The sequence below is a fragment of the Ochlerotatus camptorhynchus genome, unplaced genomic scaffold (assembly GCF_037179485.1).
Source record: "Ochlerotatus camptorhynchus isolate MF236.1 unplaced genomic scaffold, CSIRO-AGI_Acam_v1.1 ptg000366l, whole genome shotgun sequence".
Lineage (NCBI taxonomy): Eukaryota > Metazoa > Arthropoda > Insecta > Diptera > Culicidae > Ochlerotatus > Ochlerotatus camptorhynchus.
The window spans coordinates 607595-632160 of NW_027040854.1; the positions used below are offsets into that span (position 1 = coordinate 607595).

Sequence of the window (24566 nt, forward strand, 5' to 3'; positions counted from 1 at the left end):
TATTAGCCAAATCACGAAAGAATAATGCTACATTATTGTATATTGTAGGACACTGTACTTCGACAGAAACCCCGTTGTGTTGGGGGAAGCAGCTTGGCACAATCGAAAGCAAGCAGTTCCAGCTTACTTATACATGCAAACAGTGCACAGCCAGGAACACGAACTTTATATCGAGACAAGCTTACGAGAAAGGTGTGGTTATTGTCACATGTGAAGGTTGCAGCATCCATCACATCATTGCCGACAATCTGAACTGGTTTACCGACCTGAATGGGAAGAGGAATATCGAAGAAATTCTAGCGGAAAAAGGCGAAACAGTAAAACGAACGGATAATTGAAGAATAAACTAATACGTTGTTGTTTACTTACGCCGTAATGGTCAATGGTTGTTTTTACGTAGTAAGAATTCCTTGATATCTACTCGGCATGCAAGATCAGGTTCCCCCGGAACTTTTTCGTCGTCGGAGACTTGTCTCTCGTCGCTCCATTCCCATATAATTCGGTGCGTGAAAGTGTTCTTAAGCGAAGCTTTTGTTTCGTCGATACAGGGCATTTGTTCCGGGAACGAGGATGACTTTGTTCGCTTGTTAAAATAATAGAATTTGTTTTGTGTTTTTGAAAACATTTTCAAGTAATCATCGCGTATTTCGTTGAGAAACAGCAGCCCCCTTGGGACGTAAAATCGGTCCGGATCAACGGTATTGCGTAAGTGATATCCCAGGCGAGACTTCCGGCCTCCCTTGAGTTTATAGCTCTCTAATCGGTCAAAGAACCGGTCACTCTCGGAAAGAGGGAACAATTTCTTACACCGAATTGGCATCGACGAAACGCAAGGTGCATCCGCTTTGTTAATAATCCTGTACGGTTTGTTCAAGGCTTTTGCATACTTTTCACACATTTTTATTCGCTCCTGTAGAGAATTTTTCCGGATGTCCACGCCACCAAGTGTGATTCCGTCTATTATGTGAAATGCATAAATAGTTACCTGCGAGTTTCCTTGCCCTTGCAATTCCGTAACAATCTCGCCGTACACCAACGTCGATGGAGCTAGTTCCAATTGCATGTCTTTCAATGGTTGCCATGACCCGATTTTAGTATTATAATATAATACTTCCTTGCCACCTTTTCCCAGAAAAAACGTACGAATATACTTGTTCCAATCGTTGTTGTTCTCTAGCGGTGCAAAATACCAACCGTGTACCGACGGGAAGTACTTTTCTATAGATGATGTTTGCAATTTCATTTCATGCGCTCCTAGAAACCTTTTCTCACCATCCCATTCCTTTAGGAGTTCTCCAACGTACTGATCCAGAGCTGATTTTGACGGTACCTTCCGGAGAATGTCTTCCAACTTCCAAAGCTCTAGACATTTCCGCTTGATTTCGGCCTGCTTGGATTCATTTAACGTTGGGTCTGCACAAAAGGCAGCTATTTTCAACAGCCCTATTATCTGATATTCACCTATCTCGTTGTTGCTGTCACAAATGTACTGAAAAAATGTATCGTTGCCGACCAGCTCGTCGTGGGGAACCAATTCCAGAATGTCAATGTTATCTTTCTTGTTGGCCAGAAGCTTGTTCACTTGGAAAAGGTGTCGCTGAATTGTATCAGTTCCAGCCTTTTTCCATTTGCATACCAAGTATCTTTCTGAATTAGCCGGGCGGCTAGTATTAGGTTTACAGATACAAATTTTTTTAAAACATTTGTAAACCAAATATATCAGTCCAACGCTAAAGGGTGTAAACAGGTCGAACAGCTTCACAACAAAATGTCCTCCAGTACGTACCACGTTAAGCGCCATGAGGATCTGGCATAAGTACAATCGTTTTGATAAAATTTCTTGAATGTTTTCACGATTTTCTACCGAAAATCCACCGTCTGCCATCATTACATGTACACCAGATTCCGTCTGCTTCATCACATAGTTTGTAAAACCCTCGATGTTAACCGGTTCAAATACATCACCGTCATCTTTCGGTCCGTAGTAGGGATCAAAGGTCTCCGGAGTCCCAGCAATAAAATCCGATAATTTAAAATCGTTCTCTCCTTTGAGCGTGAAACCGAAACCCTTCGCTTGCCATTTCTTACGCCACAGGAAGTACTCCGAAAACCCTCCAGGACCTGCACAAACATCGGCAAAATATATCAGGTCATCGTCCTTCACCATCGAATTGCCTGTTTCATCCACGGGGTTTGTAAACATATAGTCAAACATAGCGTCCATATTGGCCATTTTGACAGCCGCCCTATTCATGAAAATGTTGGACTTGATGGTCTCGAATGGGTTTGACCTGGCACGAGCCTTCCTCATATCTGTGCCACCGAGATTGTCGAAAGCCGACTTGCATTCGAGTACTTTCTCCAAGACTAATTTTCGACAAAATCGATCTTCATCATCGATAGTTTCTTTTACTGGGCCATATTTAATCCAGGCCTCTAATAGATCTCCGCTAAGATCGGCTAGGTCATCTTCGTCATTGTTCTCCAACCAGATGACCTTCTCTGGCATACTCAAAGTTTCCATGGACGCATTCCATGTAGCGGCGGCCATGTCTAATCCTTCGAGCTTAAGGCCTGTAATGAAGAAAAAAAGGGAACGTATTTAACAGCGATTAATACCTCTCTAAAAATAGATCAACCTCCATAAAAAATCATGTTGAAATCAAAAGGGGAAATATACCCAGTACGCACCACGAGGTAATATTGTTTTTTGTTTATTAGTTTATTTGATAAGGCTCATTCGAATTAAATTTACAGAGTCGAGGATTCTTGTTCACTATACAAAACATCGTAAAACTACTGTCAAAAGGTACAACACAATAAACATTTTATCTTTCGCTATCCAATAAGCCTCCTCCATAAGACGGGATCCATTTCCATTGGTTTCATTGTATGGCAGTATCGCCAACGGGGAGCAGAGCGCTTCCATTGCAGCAATGGACGCAAACGTGGTCATCACTCACACACATCACGAAACGATTGCTTTCCACAATCGATGACGCATCGACCGAAAGAACTGCTGATGAAGAACAATGAGGGGACCGCACAATGGTTGCTGCCGAGTAAACAGTCGATCGCGTGACATGTGTTTTTGTTTTTTTTTAAAGCATACGCAATGTATACATTTCCATAAAAATTTGATTTGCGATATTCTTACAACCTAAAGACCCACGCACATTACATCCGGATCGGACGCGTTGCGGTAAAGTGACAGGTAAATCTATTGTCTAACTGTCAAATTAACGTCAACGCAACGCAAACGGATCTAATGTGGGTGGCCCTCAACAAATAATGAAAATTATAATTGTGCCGCACAATTTGTGCCTAATACCGCGCAATTAAAGAGTGACGCTTAGAAACATCCCTATATAAAAGTGAATCGCTGTGACAACTTTATTCTCTGAAGCACTTCGAAACTTTAAGTGCACAAATATCAGCTTCTACGACACGTGCAACATTCACAGGGCTGGTAGCGATCACTGCTGTCAGAAAAAGTGATTTTAGTGACCATGTTGAATAAATAAGTGAGCAAATAGTGACTTAAATTTGTAAAAATAGTGACTAAAAAGTGATCTAAGAGAAGGCGCATCAAATAAATGTTTGATGTTTTAGACTCATTCAATTATTATCTCATAAACACTTATGTACGCTATGAACCTTTAAAGCGAAAGATTCAATAGAAAGTTTATAACCAAACCTACGGTATTAGTCACGGTGTCTACTAACTTCAAAAATCTGGAAAGCTGGGAATCCTCAGGATTATTTCCTTAAAATACCTGGAAGTCTCAAAGAATTTCATCTGAAAGAGCTTTTTTTTTTCTTTGTTAAAGAGACTTTCAGCCTTGGGCTGGTTCGTCTCTGGTGAAAGAGCTTCGTTTTCTGAGCACAATGATATTTTTTTCGAACCCACACACTTTCATCTCGATTTTTAAATCAAGATTCAAAGCAAAATAATGACTTCACTGTTTGACACTAAACTGATAAACTGACAGCTCTCTCCCATACAAAGTGACACCGAGGGGCGCTAATAAGGTGATTTTTTGCAAATGTAATCGTACTTATTTAAAATAGTTCCAGTGTACCAAAGTTGATCAAATTTTGGGTTTGGGTTCCATTTTTAATGCAGATTACGAATATGCATTTACCTCAATACCCAAGAACCCAATTATCTTAACTCTTTCCGTTTTTTTTTTAATATTTTTTTATCTAGTTCGTTTATTTGTAAGGCTCAATCGCGTTAGCTTTACAGAGCCGATAATTCATTGTTCTTTGTTTGTAACAAAATTCACTTAATTCTATGTCTAGTAGGAGTTGGGCCGAATACTCGCGGCTTACTCGAGGTTAGAGGGGTACATTGTCGAAGGATAGGAAAAGGGGAGGAGCTTGGGGTAGGGTTTCGTTGTCTCATCAGAGTGATGTCGCCAGTATGAACGGTAGTGTGGTTCTAGATTCGACTGGAGTTCGACCGGCTATGGTGACCAGTGGGCGACGATGAGACTCATCGAGACGGGGGACAAGACAAATAAAAACTTATAAAGAGATACAAAAGGCAAACGAATTAAATTCTTATACTAGACATTTGCAGAAACACATAAATCGACTGCATATAGCAGATATCGCGGGTACCCAACACGTCTCTGATAGGAATATAGGGTTGTCTTCCTTGGGCCTCGAGGGTATACAAAAGTCGCTCTCTGGCGGCGTCATTATCCGTACATTGCCAAACTGCGTGATCGATGTCGTCGTAACCGTTTCCACACCGACATAATGTTGCTGTCCACGAGGTTTATTCTATTGAGATGCGCATCTAGCGAGTAGTGGTTGGACATAAGTCTACTCATCACGCGAATGAAGTCACGACTTAAGCCCAAGCCTTTAAACCACGCTCTCAAAGAAACATTAGGAATAATTGAATGTAACCACCGTCCAAGATTTCCATTGTCCCAATCGGTTTGAAAACTCGAAAGGGTACTCTGACGCACTAAATGGTAAAATTCATCGTGTGAAATTTACCTGTCATAAAATTCGCCTTCCTGCGCGCCCACCTTTGCGAGAGAGTCCGCCTTCTCATTGCCTGGGATTGAGCAATGTGAGGGGACCCATACAAAGGTAATCATACTCAGAAACAAGGACCAAAGTTAGGAATACTATTTTGCAGAAAATACTTATTCTTAATATAACCATGCTTTTTACCATTAAAACTACTATGAATTCAGTATAGTTGACTATGAATGTCAACAAATTTACTATGATTTTGGAAAAATTACTATGCTTGGTCAAAATGCATAGTAATTTTGGTAGAAATAATAGTAAAATTTAATGAAATTGTTTTCTGCACAAATCTATTGGTGAGGGTATTTAATTCAAACCAGCAATATAGTATTTTTAACAATGGATTTTGTTTCAGTGTATATGATCTTTCGACCAGCACACTCATCTGCTCCCTTACCTTTCAAAGGAAATAAGATGAGTGCCTGCTTGCCCGAAAAAAAAATATAACAACAAAAATACAATAAAAAACAATGTAACAATAAGACGAAAATTATTGTCTTAACAACGATTTATATTGTTACGTCTACAATAAATTTACCTAGATTTATGTTGTACAAAACAGTAAATTTCATGGTAAATGGAAAATTTACAATAAAAATGGGGGGTTGTTAAGTATCTTAACAATGAAATTTTCGTGATTTCCCCATATAATTTTTTTTTTCAATAACATTATATATTATTGTTATTTTACTGTTGGTTGGCGAATTTATTGATTAAAAAAAAATAACAGTGTACTTTAGAGTGTATGTGTTGGCTTGACAGATCTACTTTATCGACTTTAAAAATAAATCGAAAAAATAAAACATCGCCCCGGGAAGGGAAGGGGGTGGTATGTCTGTTACGGGTGAGTCCTTTTTTTTACTGATTATGGATTGAGATTCGATCCGGAACTTGTGAGAAATGGAGGCCAACTCCCCTGCACTCGATCTCTCTAGGTCACGTCGCCTTGGTGGTTGAGCGTCGTTGATAAGTAAATGCATTCTACTGGAGAGAATCGCCCATGAAATATGCTTCCACCTGAGAATTATTTCCTGACATCTTCAAGTGGTGGATTTGTTTTATTATTATTGTATGATTATTGACTGCACGGAAAAGGTCTGCATTAAGCGGGATTTAGATGAGGCAGGAGAGTTGAGTTCAACTCAAACCGATCTGGTCGTAGGCGTTCAATTGACTTGGCAACGAATAGAGCCAAACGAACTGTCAAAGCAAGAGCCATACGAGCAGCGCCTATCTTGATTACATTGGCAGTGTTGCCGACCCTCTCATAGTCTGCATGCTTCAATCAGATTTATTTTTATTGTTCGTGAAGTAAGCCACAATGAAAACATATCAATATTTAATATAACAACAATTTTTTTTGTAATAGAGTTGTTCATTATTGTTCGTGATCGAATCATGTTAACAACAAAATCAAGAGCAAATTTTCATTACGTCGAATGTAACAAAGGTAAACAAAGTCGAGCTATCAGTGTCAATCGATGCTCCTGCTATTACACTATATACTGTCCGAATATAGGATCACATCCCATTTTTAAATTTATTTACCAGTCGAATTGCTTTTTGACGTAATCACCTTCCGATCAAAATAGTTTTCGATGTTACTTAAGTCACCCAATTTCTATGGAGATGCCGTTTGCCTTAAGTAACAGCACTGAGAAACCCGTGAAAAGTGTACTTTCGTCGTTTCGCTTTCTCATTATTAAAGTGAATAAATCGAACTGTTTGTTGCTAAGATGATTTCGGTGGTCCTAAAATGATGAATGGGCTGCACGTAAGGAGACGTAATTGAAAATTCTCCCGAATATCCTGGTAAATACACTTTGACTTAAGTAACAATAGGGGCCACCAAACGACGTATAATAACTTTTGACTCAAAAACCAGTATTTCTTAGCATGAAAGCTAGCGATTTGCCTTTGTATGATTAAAACCCGGCTAAATATGTTAAACATTGCTATCACTATGAGATTATATGTGTTTAATTGGAAATAGGAATAACTTTTCGGTCATCAAAACAAAACTTTATTTTTCTCGGATCGGTGCGAATGTTACTTACGACATAATGAAAATTTGCTCTTGAAATAAATGAAAAAAGACAATAAAAATCATTGTAACAACATTTTATTATGTATACATTCATTGTACAGCTAGGTAGCAGTTTTGCCGTTTTCGGAAGGGTACAACATTATAACAATCATTTTTATTGTCGACAATAAATATTAATGTTAGAGCATTGTTTCCACTGAAAATTTCACTGTAATTTTTTTTTTCGGGTGGTTTCATCGACCGAATAGCCTCAATAGAACTGAGACTATCCTAGAAGATGAAGTAATGGTCTGCGGGCATGTTGGAAATCATCCCCAAAGCGAAGTTGATTGCTGCCAGCTCAGCAACATAAACGGAACAAGGTCCCTGAAGTTTGCGGAAGGCGCTAGAGTTTTCATTGAAGACACCGAAGCCAGTGGATCCACTGAGACGAGACCCGTCTGTAAAATATCTGTTCACGCAATTGACGTGTTGGTACTTTTCAGTAAAAATACGTGGGATAATAATAGTTCGAAGTTGATCTGGAATCCCGTTAATCACTTGTTTCATGGACAGATCATATTCAATTGAGGAACTGCGATTGGTGAAGTGAGCACGGTCTGGAGTATAACAAGGAAGACACATATCCGAGGATACGTAGTGGTGGTAGATTCTCATAAATCGAGATTGTGTGTTCAGCCCAAAAAATTCTTCAAAATTTGCAATTATAAGTGTGTTCGTCACTCCGCAGCAATACGCAGACAACGATATTGAATTCGTTCCAATTTTATTAGGTGACATTTTCTTGCCGAGAGAAAGCAGAAAGAGCCGTACTCTAGAACAGAGAGAATTGTTGTTTTATAAAGCGTTATGAGGTCTCCCGGATGAGCACCCCACTATGTGCCGCAAATTGAACGGAGAAAGTTGATCCTCTGTTGACAGTTTTGCTTCAAATACGTAATATGGGTATTCCAAGTGCACTTTGAATCAAACCAGACCCCAAGGTACTTGAAAGACAATGATTGAGTAATGTTTCTGCCCAAAAGATTAAGTTGCATTTGGGCTGGGTACCGCTTTCGAGTAAACACTACCAGTTCAGTTTTCTGCGGCGAGAATTCGATCCCTAGATTCATTGCATTGTTCTGCCAAACAGTTGTCGATATCTTTGACATAAAAGTTATAAAGAAGAGGGCTGAGACATGAACCTTGGGGCAGGCCCATGTAGCTAATTCTGGAAGTTGCCAGTTGTCCAAGGGAAAAGTTCATTTGCTTTTCTGACAACAAATTGTACAAGAAATTATTTAAAATTCCAGAATGTCGACATCTGTGCAGATTGTCTGACAGAATTTCAATGGAAACTGAATCAAAAGCCCCCTTAATGTCCAAGAATACTGAAGCCAATTGCTCCTTGTGCGCAAAGGCCAGTTGAATATCTGTGGAAAGCAGCCCTAAACAATCGTTTGTTCCTTTGCTCTTGCGGAACCCAAACTGTGTATTTGATAGCAAGTTATTAGGCCTATTCTGTGCGGCGTGTGAGGTGAGGTGACACGCTGTCACTTGTAAAGTGACAAATGTCACCTCGGGTGAGGTGACTCTTCGTGCAAATCAAATGGAGAGTCACCTCACCCGAGGTGACAATTGTCACTTCACCATCACTTCACTCTCACCTCACCTCACACGCCGCGTAGAATAGGCCCATATTTGTTTCGACCCACTGATCGAGTCTCCGAAGGATCATTTTCTCCAATAATTTCCTAATGCACGAAAGCATCGCAATCGGACGGTATGAGTTATGGTCAGACGCTGATTTGCCAGGTTTTCGAATGGCTATTACTTTGACCTGTCTCCATTCAGGCGGTATAATGTTGTTTTCTAGTAAGAAATTGAATAAGTCTAGCAAGCGTCTTTTAGCGATATCTGGGAGATTTTTCAGAAGATTGAATTTAATCATATCGCTTCCCGGTGAGGAGTTTTTTATTTGTAAGCGTATCAAATTTGTAGTATTTATTTCAAAGAGAAAGTTGATGAAGCGAATCCAAGGGACTGTCAACTTGAGTATTTTCGATTCATCTACCCGACTTTATAAGGTGTATTTAGATTTTTTTGTTATTTATGAATTTTTAAGGTTTGTGCATTTTGGTATTATAAAGTGTATTGAATTCACCCCTCACAGGATTTCCTTCCAAATTATATGAATGGAGCGGGGCCGAATTTTCTCAAAGCGATTTATTCCCACTTCTCTCAAATTCTACATGGATTTTTAATTTTTAACACCAGCGTGTTCTGGTAAATGGTCGGACGATGATTAATCTCACCAATACATTCGGGCCTACAATTCCACATCTTCTATAGAGAACAGGTTGAGCCTTGATAGCTATCTGCTTGAGGGAACTGATGACCTTGACAAATATCCAAATAATACATTTTAACAAATTTATGGTGGTCCTGAAAAGGACCGTTTTGTAGTGATGGTTGAGTAATACTGAGCTGAGCACGACGAGCTACTGATTCCGATCCTAGCCTCCTTCTGCTGCTGCTACTACTGCTGCTGCTGGACTGGACACCACCACATACGGTGATTGAATGAGCACCGTTCAGTGGGACCGCATCGAATTCGATTTTTAAGTCTGTGTTAGGGAATGCGCTGTTTTCAGACATTGGGTGATAATTTTGATCACCATTGCAACAGTTGGACATTTGGTATTTTTCAATAGTGACCTATTGAAAATTAACTAAGTGTTCATTTTAGCAGATTGTTTAGAATTAAAATCTGTCTGCTATTGGTCGAAACCTGACCTCTTTTCGTAATGCTGTGTATTTTGGTTTTTTGAAATTGCGTGAATTCTATAGATCCTGTGGAGATCTATCTAGCCCTGATGTATGTGTTGGTAGAGGGAAAAATGTAAACTTTGCGAGAGACGATGTTTTAACACTCGAAAGCAATTTTGTGAAATATGAAGTAAAACAAATCCTAGCTAGTTCTGCATGATGCTTTTGTTTGATTTTATTTATTTGTAAAGTCGCCGGGAAATACCAGCTGGCGATTTGTTTTTTATGATAACAGGCAAAAACTCACAAACAGGCTACTTTTTCATGGTATACAGTGTGATAATTCAATAATCAATAAATTATCTCAACATTTAGTGGCAAACCATTCATAAATTTTGGTAACATACAAAAAATTCTGTGATCCACAATAAATTGCATATGTAAGCGCCGATTGAAACAATCTTTTCGACGTCACTACAAGGGTGATTGATCTAACGAAAGAAACGAATCGTGCGGAATGAAAGCCGAGGAAAAACTAATTGCACCAATATATTCAGGCCTACAATTTCACACCTTCTATAGACAGGTTGAGCCTTGATGGCTAGCTGCTTGTGGGAACTGATGCCCTTGACCAATATCTAAATAATACTCATTAACACATTTTTGGTGGCCCTGAAAAGGACCGTTTTGTAGTGATGGTTGAGTAATTCTGAGCTGGGTGTTCAACACGGATGAGGCTGTCGAGCTGTATGTCGTTTGGAGCGAGGGTGACACGCTTGGCATAGATGACCGACCCGCAGCGACTCACGAAGAGCTACTGATTCCGATCCATAGCATAACGGTGCAGCTTCTTCCTCCTTTGATGGTTGCTTATGTGGGCTCTGCAGCTCGCTGCTTGCAGGCAGCCTTTCGTTGTTACTGGAGAACAATTTTCAACGCCACACGCCGAAAGCACTGCTACTGCTGCTACTAATTTCGACGACCGAACACCACCACGTTGGGAGCGTGTGGTTCTGAGTATGGCGATGAGTGTGCAAAATATTACGCAATTCCATCCTCCCTATTCGCACGCGTCCGAGGATCGGAGGCGAATTCCACTTCGACTTGTTTCGTCTACTTACTCTCATACTCTCTGACGACTGTGCTGGGGAAGCAGCATATGCGTTGGTGGATTTGTTAGTTAATTCGACGCTTTTGGACGATGCTGGACATTTACCAGTTTTTCAATAGTTTCTTGTTGAAAATCAACATTCGAAAGCATTGTTATCGATGCGTAGCCATATTTCTGATCGATTGGTGATAAAATTATTGAAATTGAACCAGGGGCAGCTGAGTTATTAACGTTCAAAATCTTTCTTAATTTGTTACATGTTCCATTTTCGGTTTTCACAAAGTGTACCCCCATATAGAAATCAAAGACGTAGTCCTACGTCAAAAAAATACTAAGGATATCTTAAAGAAAATAATGAATTCTACTTATTTTCATTCACACTTTGATCTTTAAAGATTCAGAGTGGATTAATCTTTAGTAAGAAATAAACTTGAAAAATTAATATTTTTTCGGAAGACCACTGTCCGTCTGTGAAGTTTCCGAAGTTTTTCTAAATTCATGAAACTTTTGTGCTCCCGCAATTTTCATGGAATTAGAACGAAATAATTAATATAGTTTTATGATTTTCACTGAAGTTCTCCAGATTTTTTTTTGAAGTTCATAAAACTTCCCTTTAATTATCGACACTAATCTAAAACTTCATCAATAGTCTAGACTTTCCAGATGCCTAAACGAATACTGAATTTCAAATTCTCTAGACTGCCCTAAATTCATCAGTATTTTTTAAGAACCCACAACTCTACTGAAATTAATTAATTTGCCATGAAATTTCAAAAATGTTCCTTAACTATTATAACCATTATTAACACTCACTTTTTCCTAAATTTATCTATGCTTACCTGAAGTTTTCTAAATTTGTTTAATAATCCAGCAATTTTTCTAATATATATTCATAGCTCCCTGACGCTTCTGATATTTTAGGATAAATTATAGAATTCTTGGAAGACCCTATGATTCCACGGAACTCCTTGTAAGTCTCTGCAAATTTGCTTAAGGTAATGGGATTATTCTGAAGCTCGATTGTCCTCGAGTACTCGCAACTTCGCTGAATATCATTAAACAATCTAAAAATATTGAAGTAATGAAATTGGGTTGTTAGCGGAATGCTTAAATAAAACAGCAAAAAAGGTTACCTTCCATTTAATTCCACTTAATTAATTTTGGTATCCATGACAGATACGTATTTCGACTACAATGAGCAGTCTTCATCAGTGACATTCCCACTAAAGAACTTATCAAAATCTAACCCCCTTAAATACTCATCCCTTAGGTAAAAAAGTCAAGATCACAGGTATAAAAATGAAACTACAATGTGTTGAATCGGAACTTACCTAACTAACAAAAACCAAAGATTTAAGTAAACTAAAGGAGAAAAATGTATACAACTCTCTTATAAGGAAAATCAAAAAGGCTTTGTAGCCACCATAAGGAAGTAATGAAATTGGGTTGTTAGCGGAATGCTTAAATAAAACAGTAAAAAAGGTTATCTTCCATTTAATTCCACTTAATTAATTTTGGTATCCATGACAGATACGTATTTCGACTACAATGTGCTTGATAAGTTCTTCAGTGGGAATGACACTGATGAAGACTGCACATTGTAGTCGAAATACGTATCTGTCATAGATACCAAAATTAATTAAGTGGAATTAAATTGAAGATAACCTTTTTTGATGTTTTATAATCTAAAAATAACTAAAGAACTTAATATAGATCTCTGGAATTTCTTAAAGATATCGCTGCCAGCTAAAAGTTTTTCGTTGATGTTCTCTAATCAACTTAGCTAATATAGTCACAGGTTTCCTAATGACTACTGACTACTGATATTAGGCAGAATATAATTTTTCAACAAACACGTGTCGGTCGAATTAGGATTTATCCCAGGCTGCTATTGTAGAAAAACGTAATTGATAGATATTGGGCGGAACGCGTCGGAATGTTTAGAAAAATAGGGCACACGCTTGATCCGGTTTAAGATACATTGTTGACTGCTTTCGGGAACGTAATTTCATTTTAATAACTTGTTTACTTGTTTAACCAGGGCTTAAGCAATCGTCACGTCGGTCATAGCTTGTTATGATAGCCTGAACAATGCGTAAAGAGCAAACCGCGAAACATAGAACGTCGCGTGAAAGTGGAACTTAATGAAGGTCTAAGTGCTTTTTCGTAACTTTTAGTTTTCGGATTAGAAAAATCATCGGTTGCAGGACAGTGTTACCGATTTATATTGGATAATCCAAAGCTATGTTGATCATTATAACATTAAATTTTGAATAACAAATGATAAGACAATCTTATTCAAATGTCGTAATAATACCTCTGACCAAGGAAAAATGATTTATATAGTTTTCATAAAAGTTGACGATACAAATACTAATGAGGAAAGGAATTCCGCATTTCCTTTTCCCAAGTCCTTTTCCTCTCCTTCCCTTCCCTTCTTCTCTTTTCAGAAAGCGAGTAATAGCGCTATAACCATATGCCATATAGGGCTAGGACAAGAGTTGGTGCTCAGGTCCCAACCGCTAGAAGAAAATGGTAGCGAGCAAGGGCGCTATAACCTAGGCGAATACAGCATTCCCTCCGTATAGGTTACGTCCGCACACCGCTCTCTGTTGTCCTTCGACTGAGGTCGGCTGGATCGATTGAGGGATGGCAGTGGGTGGGCGGTGCCGTCCACGCTTGTACGGAGGGAGGACTGTACGCTCGAACACAAGGGGTAAATACCTGTGTTCCATCCCAGGAGATCGGACAACCAAGGAGTGTACATTAACTTTCTTAGCTCTGTCACTCCCAACGATTTATATAGCCTATTTTCAAATCCTGCATACGGAGCGGTTGGTACGGTATGTCCCCGCTCTTTGATTACCTGTGGATTAAATGTTAACCACTGTCTATACTTATTAAGTAGACATGGTAAACATTCAGTTCCACAAAAATTAACTAAACGCTACACAGTAGGCCTGGCCGCTTTATTGTTTGTTTCACATCCTTGATGTGCAGCAGGCATTAATAATGACAAGAAAAATGATAGATGTATCATTTTCCAGGATTCTTTCAAGTACTGGCTGTGTATGAGTAGACTAGACTAGACTAGATGTTCTCTAATCAACTTAGCTAAATTTTCGCATTTTTTAAGTTCTTGAAATCTACACACCCTTAAAATACTCTCACGTTTTCCGGATGTTCATAAAATTTCCAGGAATTCTCTCGGAGCTTTGCTGAAGTTTTTGGAAATGCACTGAGTGTCTCGAAAGTTCTTTAAGGTTTCTAATATTTCCTTGAAATTATTTGAACTATCCTTTAATTCTCTGACCTATCTGGATGTTCTCGAGGCTTCCATAAAGCTCTTATTTCTTAACACCTTCAAATTCCCCTTAAGTTCATTGGACTTCTGTGATGTTTCTGAAGTTTTCATAAATTCTCTGAAGGTCTTTGGAAATGCACTGAGTGTCTCGAAAGTTCTTTAAGGTTTCTAATATTTCCTTGAAATTATTTGAACTACCCTTTAATTCTCTGACCTATCTGGATGTTCTCGAGGCTTCCATAAAGCTCTTATTTCTTAACACCTTCAAATTCCCCTTAAGTTCATTGGACTTCTGTGATGTTTCTGAAGTTTTCATAAATTCTCTGAAGGTCTCTGTACTTCCCGGAAATTAACGGAACATCAGAGTTGGTTGGAAATGCTAACATGAAGCTTTAGTGTGATGATTTATTAGCTAGAGAATGATCTTTAGAAGAGGGTAGGTGGATAGTTCCGTTAGAGTACGGCAGTATGAAAATTGAATAGAAGTTGAAAATGAGCGAAGGGCCATTAATGCGACAGTTTTTAAAGATAGACGCACATTTTTGCCTAACCCGTACGATGTCTCCGCGTACATGGTGTAGTGGTAAGCGTGACTGCTTTCTAACACCCCGATGGGTCTGGGTTCAATCCCAGCCGAGGTCGGTGGGATTTTTCTGAGGCATAAAAATCTCTGGTCACGTCTTCCTTCGGAAGGGAAGTAAAGCCGTTGGTCCCAGCCCATGTGTGTTGAATGGGTGCGATATCCTACGCAGGTGTGGAAGCTGCCTTCCTGCACATTCGATTGCCGTCAATGGATGGCAATCGATGTCCGACGGTGATTGGCACTAGATTGCGGAACAGAGACCGACGTTAAATAAAGGAAAGAAGAAGAAGAAGAAAAAAGTGCGGTTTGACGACGGTACCGAAAAGGTGGTTGTGAATAGGCTGTTCTATGCACCACCAATGTAGAGTGCGCTAGGCGATTATGAGAGGAAACGTCAACCAAACCGTTTGTTTACATCAAAATTACAATTTCTAACCTCAAATTAACGCATATTGAAATTCTACTTTTGAACAGAAATGAATAAAACGATCTAACAATCAAGATTGTATAATATCTATTTTTTTCATTGGTTTACATAGTACTTTGAAATAATTAGTCATTGAATTATGGATTCACATCGACTGATACTGAGTGGTTGCGGTACAAGCACATATCGTCGATAATAGACGATTGTTGTGTATCAGAGAACGCTTGCGCAAAAAGACTAGGGTGGGGGAACGGATTCGAAACTCAAATGTCATTAGCCAAATACATCCGTAGACCATAGGTCCACCGTTGTATAATTGGCAATGCACCCGTGTACTGAATGGGAATTGTGGGTTCGAATCCCACCGGTGACCTTAGATTTTTTCGCAAATTTTCTCACACACACGTCTCTTACCGATGATATGTGCTTACCTCTCAGTATGTTCAAACTTTCCTATAAACTATGGATGCAAAGTATGTTCATGTACTGCTTCCAGTATCAAGTAAGTCATCATATCATCGTTATAGCAAAACTCTACGGCATTGTAACTATGCCATCAGCACGAACCTTGTCATCTCACTGCGTCCTAGCAAGAAGTAGGTCGACTTGTTTCGCGCTCCGTTGTTTTGGAAGTTTTCTCGGTATTCGCTTGATATAAATTATCAGTTTTTTCTCACTAAGTGACTCCTGGCATAGTTCCCGGTAAATTGATCGAAAAGTGAGTTTTTTTTGTAGTAGAAAGTGTCATTTTCGGAACGATTAATCCGTGCTATTGGTAATTCGCAAAACAATTTGGGCATCATCGTTGCGTGGTCACGCATACGCGCTCACGCATACGCGCTCACGCATACGCGCTCACGCATACCCGCTTACGTATCATCATCATCGAGTGTGAGCACCCGTTTCTACATCTACATCGTTCATCAATCATCGTGCGCCTATGTGCGCTAAGTACCGAGCCTCGATCAAGTGCACCACAACGAAGGTCATCCACGCAGCGCATCTCTTCCAGCCATTTGTGTAAACGCCTACACATATAACGCTCGGTGGTAGTAGTATAGAATTATCAGATAAGTTTTTGTTTTTTTTTTGTTTCTTTTCCTCCCCCATTAGTTAAATTTTCATTTTGTATTTCTGTGTTTGTAGTGTTTTCTGTGTATTGTGTCTGTGCGTTCAGTGGGCGAGCGTTTTGCGTTCCCACTAGTTGAACAAAATGGATGTTTTGTCAGAAGACGACATGGATGACCATTCATCTCAGAAAAATGATGATGTCATCCATGATTCGTCGTCTCAGTCTGTCAATGGGCAGGCTGAGAAAAGCTCCAGATTGCGGGCCTACCCGAATGACTCGACTGGCCCATGGGTTGTCTATTTTCAGCCCAAAAACAAACCCTTGAATGTTGTTCAGATATCTGATGATCTGACAAAGCGATTCTCTGCCGTGACCGAAATAACGAAGGTTAGGCACAACAAACTTCGTGTGACCGTCGCTAACCTGAAACAGGCCAATGAAATTGCTGTTTCCCAGTTTTTCACACTGGAATATAGGGTATACATTCCAGCCTCTGATGTGGAAATCGAAGGCGTGGTCACTGAGGCGAGCCTGAACCCCGAGATACTGGAGAAGCAAGCGGTTGGCCGATTCAAGAACCCCTTGCTTCCTCCGGTAAAGATACTGGCCGTTCATAGGATGAAGTCAGTATCGCTCAGCGAGGGCAAAAAGAGTTTTACCCCCACAGACTCGTTTCGGGTGACCTTTTCTGGATCTGCCCTTCCTCAATACAGCGAGCTGGGAAAACTTCGTCTTCCTGTGCGGTTGTTTGTACCTCGGGTCATGAACTGACGGAATTGTAAGCGGTTGGGACATACAGCCTCCCACTGCGGCAACTAGGCACGCTGCTCAACATGCGGGGAGAAGCATGAGGATGGCGCCTGCGCAGCTACTGCACCAAAATGCGTGTACTGCAACGGAACTCCTCCTCATGCTCTCTCGTCGTGCCCGGCGTACAAACAGCTCGGGGACAAAATGAAACGTTCCCTTAAGGAACGTTCCAGGCGGTCTTTTGCAGAAATGCTTAAGACAGCCACGCCAGCGACCAATGACAAAAATCCCTTTTCTCTTTTGTCAGATGACGAGACTGATTCTGACTTGGCTGAGGAGGGAACTTCTTTCAGTTTTCCGGAAGGTTCTGCACGGAAACGAAAGCGCATCCGTTCGCGGATTGTTGCAAATAAAGAACCCTAAATCAGCTTGCCCAAATCAAGGAGTGGTGGAAAAAAGGAGACTTCTACTCCTCCTGGATTCCGCAGAACTGACTATACCCAGGATTTTCCACCTCTTCCGGGGACATCCAAAACCCCTGATGCCCCAATTTTAAGAACAGAAACCCCTTCTTCATCTGGGCTGTTCTCATTTGATGACATTGTGGACGGTATTCTCAAATACCTCAACATTTCTGATCCTCTGAAAAGCATTGTCCTCACATTGCTTCCCACTGTGAAATCCTTCTTGAAGCAATTGACTTCAAAATGGCCCCTTCTTGCAGCTATCATCTCCTTCGATGGATAATTTTCCAAACGAGGTCGGGGATTTGATCACTGTTCTACAGTGGAATTGTCGAAGTCTTATTCCGAAATTAGATTCGTTCAAGTATTTAGTCCATAACAATAATTGCAATGCATTTGCCCTCTGTGAAACATGGCTCTCTTCAGAAATTGATCTCCCTTTTTATGATTTTAACATTATTCGATTGGATCGTGAGGATTCACGTGGAGGAGGGGTACTTTTGGGGATCAAAAAGTGCCATTCCTTCTATAGAGTGAATCTTCCCGAATCCCCCGGTATTGAAGTTGTTGCATGTCAGGCTACCATTAAAGGTAAGAGCCTTTGTATTGCTTCTGTATATATTGCTCCTAGAGTCTCTGTTAATTGCAAAAAACTTTTCGACATATGTGCGGTACTTCCCGCTCCATGGTTGATCATGGGAGATTTTAACTCCCACGGTACAGGCTGGGGGGAACTGTACGATGATAACCGTTCTACTTTGATTTATGATCTCTGCGACAACTTCAACATGACAATACTTAACAATGGAGAAGTAACACGTTTGGCTGGTCCATCCTCGAATGGTAGCAGATTAGACCTCACCTTTTGCTCTAATTCACTATCGTTGGATTGCACTTGGCATGTAATCCAGGATCCGCACGGTAGTGATCATCTGCCGATCAAAATTTCGATTGCCAGTGGGTTCAACTCGTCAGAATCCGTTAACGTCGCGTATGATCTAACCCGTAACATCGATTGGACTAAGTTCCAATCCGCGATAGACGATACAGTATCGTTAGTGGAAGAGCTTCCGCCGTTGGAGGAATATAATTTCCTCTCTAATCTCATCGTCGACAGCGCACTTCAAACTCAAACACGACCGGTGCCGCGATCGTCAATCCGTAAGAAAACAATGCACGGAGGTTTACCGTAAAAAGTCCGACGCGTTTAAACTTTTTCGGAAACGCGGAACACGCGAGCATTTCGACGCATACACATCTCTTGAACGCGAACTCAAGAGCCTCATCAAGGCCAAAAAACGGGGTTACTGGCAGCAGCTTGTAGACGGATTGTCGCGCGAAACGTCTATGAATACGCTTTGGAGTACGGCGCGAAGAATGCGTAACCGGTCTACTAACAACGAAAGCGAGGAATGCTCGGATCAATGGATTCTTAAATTCGCGCGAAAAGTGTGTCCGGATTCCGTGTCGTCGCAGTTGATTCCTCGCGAAACCGCGAATTCGGTAGACGAAATCAGTCAGCCTTTTTCAATGGTGGAACTTTCACTCGCTCTCCTTTCGTGTGGCAATTCTGCCCCGGGATCTGATAGAATCAAGTTCAACTTGCTGAAAAACCTCCCAGACGTCGCTAAGAAGCGCATGTTGAACTTGTACAATCAGCTCTTGGAGCTCAATATTGTTCCCGACGATTGGAGACGAGTGAGGGTGATAGCCATTAAAAAGCCTGATAAACCCGCGTCGGATCACAATTCGTATCGGCCCAACGCGATGCTGTCGTGTATTCGGAAATTGATGGAGAAAATGATCCTTTTTCGCCTCGACAAATGGGTTGAGACGAACCATCTTCTTTCAGATACTCAATTTGGTTTCCGTAGGGGTAAGGGAACGAACGACTGTCTCGCGTTCCTTTCCTCGGAAATTCAGTTAGCTTTTGCTAAGAAAGAGCAAATGGCTTCTGTGTTCTTGGATATCAAGGGGGCTTTTGATTCAGTATCCGTTGAAGTTCTTTCAGAAACGGCGCCGGTGGTGTAGTGGTAAGCGTGATTACCTCTCACCCCAGCAGGCCTGGGTTCAATCCCAGTCGGCGCCGCCGGGATGTTCTGAGGCATAACATCTCTGATCACGCCTTCCTTCGGATGGGAAGTAAAGCCGTTGGTCCCCGGTTCATGAGTTGATGGGTCGATAGGTAGGGTCCAGGTGTGGGAGCTGCCTTCCTGGCACGTCGGTAGCATTGGTGCTCAGCACGGAAAACAAGATCGACGGAAAAATACAAACCAAAGGAAGTTCTTTCAGAGAAACTCCACGCTTGTGGATTGTCTCCATTAATGAATAATTTTTTGTACAATTTGCTGTCAGAAAAACATATGAGCTTTTCTCATGGAAACTCTACAGCTTTTCGATTTAGCTACATGGGTCTCCCCCAAGGCTCATGTTTAAGCCCCCTTTTGTACAATTTCTACGTCAGAGAAATTGATGTCTGCCTTAGTGACAATTGCACGTTCAGACAACTTGCAGATGACGGCGTAGTGTCTATCAGAGGTTGACCTGCAAGGACCCTTACAGGATACCTTGGAAAATTTGTCTACTTGGGCTATTCAGCTATTTAGGTATCGAATTCTCCACAGAGAAAACTGAGTTGGTCGTTTTTTCTAGGAAGCATAGCCCAGCACAACCGAAGCTTCAACTTTTGGGTAAACCGATCACTCATTCCATGTCTTTTAAATATCTCGGGGTCTGGTTCGATTCCAAATGCACCTGGAGATCCCACATTGAGTATCTGAGACGAAAATGCCAACTAAGGATCAATTTCCTTCGATCAATAACCGGAACGTGGTGGGGAGCCCATCCACAAGATCTTCTGACGTTGTACCGGACAACGATTTTATCGGTTCTAGAATATGGTAGTTTTTGTTTCCAGTCGGCAGCTAAAACGCACATCATCAAGCTGGAACGGATCCAGTATAGTTGTCTTCGTATCGCGTTAGGATGCATGCACTCGACTCATACTATGAGTCTCGAAGTGCTGGCGGGCATGTTGCCACTATCCGTCCGTTTTTCAGAGTTATCTCTGAGGCTCCTCACCCGTTGCGAAGTAATGAACCCACTGGTGATCGAAAATTTTGAGAAGCTTCTGGAGCTAAATCCTCAAACATGTTTTATGACTTTGTACTACATATATTTAACACAGGATGTCAGCCCTTCAAAAAATATTCCCAATCGTGTAGTCTTCTCCGATTTCGGCAATTCAGTGAATTTTGATTTATCTATGACGCAGGAAATCCGCGGAATTCCAGAGCATCATCGTCCTATAATTGCTCCGTCATTATACGCTGCAAAGTTTGGCCATCTTGATTCTACGTTTTTCACAGATGGATTTAGAATAGAGGAGTCCGCTGGTTTTGGTGTATTTAATGAATTTCATAGCGCCTCTCGAAAACTTGAAGCTCCTTGTTCTGTGTATGTGGCTGAACTGGCAGCAATTCACTACACTTTGGAAACTATTGCTTCACTTCTTCCACACCACTACTTTATTTTTAAGGATAGTCTCAGTTCTGTCGAGGCTATCCGTTCCATGAGGTCGGTAAAGCACTTCTCGTATTTTCAAGAGAAAATACGAGAAGTGCTTTACCGGCCTCATGGAACGGATAGCCTCGACATTTATGATCGACAAATCGCCTATAGTGAATTTTTCTCTATTTATCGTCAGCAGTCGCTCGTTAGCTGGCAACATCAATGGAGTGAAGGGAGCTTGGGACGATGGCTACATTCAATTATCCCTAAGGTGTCGAAGTTTGCATGGTTCAAAGGGTTGGACTTGGGTCGAGACTTCATACGCGTGATGTCTCGTCTCATGTCCAATCACTATTGTCTAAACGCTCACTTGTTCCGTGTGGGGTTGGGAGACAGCAATCTCTGTGAATGTGGACATGGTTACCAGGACGCTGATCACATCCTTTGGTCTTGTGCGGAGTATAGTGGAGTCAGATCACATTTTTATGATTCCCTTCGGGCTCGAGGTAGACAACCTAATGTTCCAGTTCGGGATATTTTGGCTAGACGCGATCTGGAGTTTATGAAACTCATATATGTTTACTTTAAGGATATTAACCTTAGATTGTAAGTTTGATTAACCTGTGTTTAGTTTGTATTTTGTACGTGTGGGTTTTTTTTTTCAATGTTTGTTTTCAAGATGAATAGAAATAATTTCATGCTTTAGGATTAATTAAATAGTTGTATCGCAAACCACATTTCAAACCTCCTTCTTCCCTTTTCCCATCCAAAAATTGTAAATCTCCACTAACCTCGAGACAACCGCGAGTACTCGGTCCAGTTCCTTTAACTTTAAATTTAAGACAGTAATAATGTATAACGCAAAGGATAACTCGTCTCTGTAAAGTTTATTCGATTGAGCCTGTACAAATAAAGTAATTATAAAAAAAAAGCACGAACCTTGTAACATGTTATAACTGAGTAGTTTGCACATAACATTACGGTAACGGTCAAATCCCATTATCAGGTTATTTATTAAAATCACATAGAATAACATCACTAGTAGGAGTGTTCACTCGGCTGTCGACAGAAGCAGACCACTCTCTCTCAATATGTGTCACGCGATCGTCTGTTAACTCGGCAGCAACCATTTTGTGGTCCTCCTCGTTGTTCTTCATCAGCAGTTCTTTTAGTCGATGCGTCGTCGACTTTGGAAAGCAACCGTTTAGTGATGAGTGTGTGAGTGCTAACCACGTTTTGCGTCCATTGACTTCTCGACGCAATATCTCACTAACACAACCTTGCCAGTGTATTCGTGTAAAATCGATTTGTTTATTATTTTCAACCACGAAATCAGCTGTCAAAGTGTTCGACTTGACAGCGGTTTGTTTTTTATTTTCAACCAGTAAAACGCATGTATTAGTGAAACTGCTCACTAATACTAACGGTGGTAGAGAACTCTATTGCTGCAATGGAAGCGCTCTAACCCCCGTTGGCGAATCTGCCTTACAATGAAACCACTGGAAGTGGCTCCCGTTCTGGTGGAGGAGGCTTATTGGATAACGGAAGATAAAATGTTTATTGTGTTGTACCTTTTGACGAAAGTTTTAAGATGTATTGTATATTGAACATGAATCCTTGGCTATATAAAGTTAATTCGGTTGAGCCTTAACAAATAAATTAAAAAAACATCACTAGTACATGCCAAACAAAACTGAAGCAAATTTCAATAATGATGAGCTGATGCACTTCCCGTATTAGCATTTCCAAACTGTGTACATTATTATTTTACCAAATTTTAAAATAATTGACTATATACCTACTGTACGTTAATAGAAAAAGTAACCTTTCAAAAATCTTTGGATGCAACAAACTAACAACCAAAGTCTTCACCGGGGTGATTCTCCCCAGAGAAGCAAACGAACTCTCTACGGTGCTCCCTAGTGATCACTCATACGGTCCGTTGTGTTGGATTGGTGGAGGTGCAAACGACAGAAACTGTGTTTGTTTTCGAAGTGGAAGAAACGGTAGGAAGTGAAAACCGAAGTTAAAACCAAATAAAGATCTCTCGGGTGAGTTAGCATTTGGCATAGTGCGAGGTGTCTTTTCAACTCATCACCCTGCTTACACTGGGCAGAATGGCATCTCTGGTTTTGATGACCGAAAAGTTATTCCTATTTCCAATTAAACACATATAGTGATAGCAATGTTTAATATATTAAGCAGAGTTTTAATCATACAGAGCAGATCGCTAGCTTTCATGCTAAAAAAATACTGGTTTTTAAGTCAAAAGTTATTAAACGTTGTTTGTCGCCCCTAATTTTACTTAAGTCAAAGTGTATTTACCAGAGAATTATCAATCACGTCTCCATTCGTGAATGGGCTATTCATCATTTTAGGACCACCGAAATCATCTTAGCAACAAATAGTTCGATTTATTCACTTTAATAATGAGAAAGCGAAACGACGTACGTGGACTTTTCACGGGTTTCTCTGCGCTGTTACTTAAGACAAACGGCATCTCCATAGAAGTAGGTTGACTTAAGTAACATCGCAAAATATTTTGATCGGAAGGTGATTACGTCAAAACTCGACTGGTAAATAAATTTAAAGATGGGGTTGTGGTGACCGACGTTGTTTTCAGTGTCGTAAATAATGCAGACCGTTGAAAAATAAAATGTTTATGGCTAGAAATCTGAGCAAAACAAAACGGTCTGCATTATTTAATACATGGATGTGATCTTATATTCGGACAGTATATAGAGCAATAGTAGGAGCATCGATTGACTCTGATAGCTCGACTTTGTTTACCTTTGTTACTTTCGTCGTAATGAAAATTTGCCCTTGAAATAATGGGTTGTTGAGAACCATTACCATTTCAAATTCTTGAAAAGAGGACTATAGTAGAACCTATTTACTTATGGTTTGAGAACTTTAATGGTAATGGTTAATGTAGTCAGTAAGGTCCATGGATGGTTTTGTACCATCGGTCAACTTAACGTGGAATATATCGTGAATTGGTAATCATTAATTTACAGGCAACCAATTCGCAATATATTCCACGAAAAGTTGATTAATGTAACGATGCGTACCCCATTCTAGTCTAAAATTCTAGTACTACACAAAGTTTGACAGATAAAATTAAGGGTTCGTGGATTTTCCTATGTTTCGAGGGGTGCATCGATTAGCTTGGGACCGAAAATAGTATCAGAGCTGAGCCAAAATGTTAAGCACGTTTCTTCGGGACCTTCTGGTCTTAGAGTTACCTAAGGAACTAAGGAAGAATAAATTTGTGAACTTCTAACTTTTTTTTATCATAGTCACTTTAACGCTCTTGAGTCATTCGTGACTTCTCGCGCAAGACGAGAAAAGGGCCAATGATTGTTGATCGATTCTCTTCGTCGATTTTCTCTTTAGCGAATAACCCGACTGCAAATGAATTTCCCATTCAGTGTGTTGTTTCAGGCGCAAACTAACATCATCTTCTGTCGAACTGTGCTGCGAGCTTAGCGAGAAATT

General features: G+C 40.4%; 1 protein-coding gene across 1 annotated transcript in view; it reads right to left on the bottom strand.

The window, feature by feature from the left end:
* Positions 1-205: 205 nt before the first annotated feature.
* The window catches only part of Cmtr1 (Cap methyltransferase 1), a 62931-nt gene continuing 38570 nt past the window's right edge, over positions 206-24566 (bottom strand). Inside the window, exons 3-4 of the mRNA XM_065232273.1 lie at positions 370-2574; positions 206-296 (exon numbers count right to left, since the gene is read on the bottom strand). Of these exons, the coding sequence (XP_065088345.1) occupies positions 380-2574 (2195 nt within the window). The 3' untranslated portion in view covers positions 206-296; positions 370-379. The remainder of the gene's footprint in view (positions 297-369; positions 2575-24566) is intronic.